This window comes from Notothenia coriiceps, unplaced genomic scaffold (genome assembly GCF_000735185.1).
Source record: "Notothenia coriiceps isolate Sejong01 unplaced genomic scaffold, NC01 NC01_scaffold00000339, whole genome shotgun sequence".
Lineage (NCBI taxonomy): Eukaryota > Metazoa > Chordata > Actinopteri > Perciformes > Nototheniidae > Notothenia > Notothenia coriiceps.
This window is the reverse complement of record NW_011333040.1, coordinates 12,008,840-12,014,004: the sequence shown is the minus strand read 5'-3', so window position 1 is coordinate 12,014,004 and position 5,165 is coordinate 12,008,840. Positions and strand designations below refer to the sequence as shown.

The 5,165-nt window shown below is 38.1% G+C and overlaps 1 protein-coding gene across 1 annotated transcript in view; it reads right to left on the bottom strand.

Moving 5' to 3' along the window:
* Positions 1 to 5,165, bottom strand: part of LOC104950992 (WW domain-containing adapter protein with coiled-coil-like) — a 38,230-nt gene that overhangs the window by 29,928 nt on the left and 3,137 nt on the right. Inside the window, exons 2-4 of the mRNA XM_010777622.1 lie at positions 4,011 to 4,176; positions 3,263 to 3,378; positions 3,017 to 3,132 (exon numbers count right to left, since the gene is read on the bottom strand). Of these exons, the coding sequence (XP_010775924.1) occupies positions 3,017 to 3,132; positions 3,263 to 3,378; positions 4,011 to 4,176 (398 nt within the window). The remainder of the gene's footprint in view (positions 1 to 3,016; positions 3,133 to 3,262; positions 3,379 to 4,010; positions 4,177 to 5,165) is intronic.

Here is a 5,165-nt window from a genome sequence, read left to right as displayed (position 1 = left end):
ATCATTTTTTTTTTTTACCCTATCATATAAAAAATTTAGGAGACTCCGTCTCTCTCCTCGACACATAATAACAAATTAACCTAATTACGTAGTCACCAAAGAATCCCAGTTTTTTGTGATTTGGAGTTATTACTTTCACAAATCAAAAATGAAATTATTCTCTCGTTAGGAAGTTGACACTTTTCACTGTCTCTATATCTAATCAACGGTTAACCAAGTATAATACATTTTTTTTCTATCTTTTTGTTTACCATTTTTCTTTTAAATTGGTGGAAAAAAAAAAATTTGTGGAACTTAAAGTCCTCCCCGCGGACCGAGGCAACCGCCGCGCGTACGGCGGGGAGCACCTGTTACCAATCCCCTTGTGACGTAACTGGAAAAAATGCTCTCCAAATCATTGTTTTTTTTGTGTAAAACCCAACATAACGGCACAAGAGCCTTGGGTAACCAGCTAAAACCCACTAACCTGTGCGAGAAAAATTGGCAATTCTCGTTTATTTAGCTGTCACCTTCAGAGTGTATGTGTGTGTCAATGTAACGTTTCACCTCGATACGCGTGCGTCAGCTTTCGTTACATTAACGAGACTTATTGACCTTTGGATCCGAGTTCTGATCTATATACTTCTACCGTAATAGTCCTTAGTAAGAGTTTAACTGTGTCTGTGGTAACCTAATTGGCAAGTCGTCGCAAAATAAACAAAACTGACGGTAACTTTGTATCCCTACCAAATAGCAATTTTAAAAATGGCCATGGCCAATACAATAGCGGCCTTTTTTTTTTTTTTTTTTTTTTTTTTTTGTTTTTTTTTTTTTTTTTTTTTTTTTTTTTTTTTTTTTTTTTTTTTTTTTTTTTTTTTTTTTTTTTTTTTTTTTTTTTTTTTTTTTTTTTTTTTTTTTTTTTTTTTTTTTTTTTTTTTTTTTTTTTTTTTTTTTTGTTTTTTTTTTTTTTTTTTTTTTTTTTGTGACCATAGCACAAATAAAAAAGCAATGATGAGACATTATCAATTTATTAAACCACCAGTAAAAATAAAATCCTTATACATAATGAAGTTCATATAACAACTATTCTAATTTGATACAGTAACATTAAAAGACGTCTTTTTCATAAGTTATAAATAATAAAATACTGAAGAGTCTCGTCGTTGGTTATTTATATTAATTATTGAAATTTCCCCGAGACTGAGTCGAGAGGATAGTACAGAAAACCCCCAAAAGGAGTCTGTCTCCATACTTATACAAAAAATTGTAAACATTTAGTCATATAGAAACAAAGTAGGCTGTAAAGTTTGCTGTTAGGATCGAGTTGTTCTTGCTAGCATATAATAGGACCTAACATGAAAATCTAGTAGTGTTTTAATGCTATTACACGACTTACTTTGTGCAGTTAACACTGACTTCTAAACCTTAGTACCTGTTTCGAAAACTCCGATATTTATACCAGATTAAGGATATACATTGCTGGTGTTTAACAACATTGGTATGATAAATTGCAAACAAGAGAAATTATTAAATTATACGTCAAAAGGTTTAAGTGTTCCTGTAGACATCAAAATTGACCAAAAATAATAATTCGTAAAGTTTACTTTCCGTTAATAATATCCACAATCACTCGAGTGCCCTAATATATAGACAGTCACAATTATTTTGATTTTTTCTGTTGCCGATTACACGGACGTTATCTGAAGTGAGTCCATTTGTGTTAATAGTAAGGGACACGTGTCGTCTATTGGACGAGACCTCGAGAAAGCAAGCAAGTCAAAGAAAAAGTGTGACCGGGCGTTAGCAAAAGAGTTCAACGTACTTCTCATACCAATCGCACGAATAGAAAGATCAGTATAACTAACGTCCCATCAATAGTACAGAGTGTGTTTATTACTTCTGCGACAACTCTCTCGTACCTGATCACCGTAAAAGTGCACCGGTTGAGTTCCCCAGAGTTTTGGCCTATATCAGTGGCGGCCATTACTCCAAGCGTCTGATTTTTACGTCTAAAACTATTCAATTAATCGACAACACTTTCAAACCTGAATCTGTACGCACACACACAAAAACAAATAAATTTGGCTATCGGTTCGTGCAACGAGGGGGCGGAACGCCTAAATTGACCAAAATGGCTATGACGCTTGTCCATGGCCAATCACTACAATCAATGGTCTTCAAGAGCAGAGGATTACTTGCTGCGTAAAAGTCTATCTTGGTTGTCGATACCATTCTCGAAGGAGTTACTACGAATACACAACAACTATAGAAACGCTAGAACTATGTTCAATCTGAATTTACTTTACAATAAAACAATTATATATTGATTCTAACTTTTCTACATTCAACTCACAGGTTTATCATTGCTTTGAGAAAAAGGGGCAGCAATTTTATAAGGAAAAACCTGATTAGAATTCACCATCACACACAACAACTATCTTTTCTTATCTCGAGTGTCAACACTAACTAACAAGACTGCCGTTGATCAGCTCAAAAACAGTCATCATCAGCTAATAACACTCTTTAAAAACATAGCTTTAAGCAAAGATGGGGACAAAAATGGAAACACTCATCCTCGTCCAGCCAAGCAGGATATGCAGCACATAGTACGAGGGCGCTAACGAATATTACGGCCAGCCAACTTCCTGGCGAAATAATGCATTAGACTAGATCTAATTAAAAAAAAAAAAATCACAGTTTAAGTTTAAGCCTGCTGCCTGCCACTCGTCCACCAGCAGACCAACCGGAAACTAATCCACTATTTATTCGGAGGGCCATGAAAACAAAGCTGCCATCGGACTGTCTATTTGACACAATTTTCATATTTTTTGGGTAATTATACTGTTTTTGACGAACAGAAATATTGTTTTCTGGCATCCCTTTAACATTTTACGGGAAAAATCGACATTTTGATAAGAGGGCGCCGGTGCAGTGCCCCTGTAAACCCTGCATCAAACAAAGACATGTAATGAATTAACACCAGTCGCAGCAGACTGGTGAGGATAATGTGTGTTTTTATGATGCTTTTAACACTTACTAGCTGCAGTGAAGCCGGGGGCTGCCGATGCTTGCATAGCCTCCCGTCTGTAGTCCCTGTCTTTGGGGAAACTGTTGACAACCGCAGTCTTTGTCGTCTCTTTTTGTTTCTGTTCTCTGTAAGACACAAACAAGTATGCATGAAACCAGTTATTCGTTTATCCAATCTCTACGAGGCACCTATTTAAAAACTCAAATGTATGGAGTATGTACAAACAAGCGGTTGACGTCAAGGGTTTGTAGCTACCTCTCCAACCATTCTTTAGGCTTCTCCCACTGGGACACCTCTGTCCTGCAGTTGTAATAATATTTCTTTCCGGACGAGCTGATGTGCTCTGACCAGTCGTCCCCGGGTTCGTGAGGCTGTGAAGAAGAAGAGCACATATTAAGCTGCAGGAGCCAGCCAGCCAGAAAACTATTGTGTGCAAGGGTGTTGTGAGGGGATGTGATGCAAGAGCTTGTAATGACATCTGAAAAGTACAAAAGATATAGGCAGAAGCTTTTTAAGCGGAAGGCAAGGCTTATTTCTGATAGTGATCATGATACCTGAGGTAACCAAAGTGAAACAGAATGCAGAAAATTAGAACAAAATTGCACACCGTTACCATTTTACAGTGTAATCCAGTGCTTCATTGAAGTCTTGATATGACGAGACAAGCCCATAGAAATTAATCATGTCCATTACTTAAGCAAACTTGAAATGACCGTAACAGTGTGGCTGATCCCTCTATGTGGCAATATATCATCGATTATCAAGCCTGCAGATTTTGAATTGGCTATGACGCACTTTGCTCTCTCCATTTTCTTGGTTCAAACGATAGCAATGCAACTATATGTAGTAGTTAAGGTTGTGCACTGATTGTTTCAAGACACATATCTTTGATCAGCGTTGTATAACTACAGTACAGCATAAACTACCAAGAAAAACTGTTGCGTTGTGCTGTGTTGTGTTTTAGTCCACCGTGCCCTCATGCCGAGGCGAAGGAAACACTTACTGTGTCTGAGGTCTTGCTGGGGTTAGAATGTGAGTTGGAGCTATGAAGGGAACTGTGGTTGTGAGAGTTTTCTTGTGGAGAAAAACTGGTCCCTGCAACAAAACACAAAAAGAGAGACAACGGTAATTTGTGACAAAGATGTAAACCCCCTCTAGCCCCTACCCTCCTTTCAAAAACAAATCACAAAGATGACATATTTCTAATTCAACTTGCCAAAAGGTGACAAGTTTTAATTGAACACTATAGCTTTAAAAGGTGGGGTAGGTAATTTTGGAGAAACCAGCTCGAGTGCGCTAGAATTTTAAAATACACAGCCGGAAAAAATCTGCCACTTCCTTACAGAGCCCCTCCTCCAACACACACGAACGCACACATGACCAATGAGGGCACAAGATAATTTTGTGCGCAGATGGAAGGCCCGGCTAAAATGATTGGTCGTGCTACGGCTTCCACAGAGGACATTTTTGTATGGATTTTTTGTCAAAGCACTTAAGATATTCATTGCTATCGGGATGTTAAAGAGCAACTTCCAGGTTAAAGACACCTGTGAATAAATGTGTAGGAAAATGATGAATACACTAGATTTTCTAAAAAATATACAGAAATATACACTACAGTGACATCTGGCGTCGTTTTTGTAAGAAATGTTCACTTCCGCATAAAAAAGCCTCGGCACGTGACCTCCCGCGTGTGACGTAACACGGGGGACACAAGGGGGAGAGCGGCCGGTGTAACGTATTAATAAACATGGATCCCAATACTAGTTTCGACACAGAAGAAGTTGAACATGAATATTCAAATGCATATGACGGACCACAACCTTATAATTATGAACCTACTAGGCGTCCAAGAGACCAGGAGCAGCCAAGGATTAGAAGAAATAACGGCGATCGGAGAGAAATTGAGCTGTGGTGTGAGGAGAACTAGTGGAGAACTGGGCAGCTATCTTGGTGAGTGACCGGCGTTAGCTACAGAATGTTAGCTAACGTCACATCACAACATTGTGAAGTTAGCTATCATATATCAGGCTATAACTAAAGTAGCATTGATAATATAGTAACGTTACTGGCAGGACTGTTGATATAAACTAATGCGCAAGTATCAGCCGTATCTTGCGTTACCTAATGCAACTCCACACTACGGTGCTGTGTACCG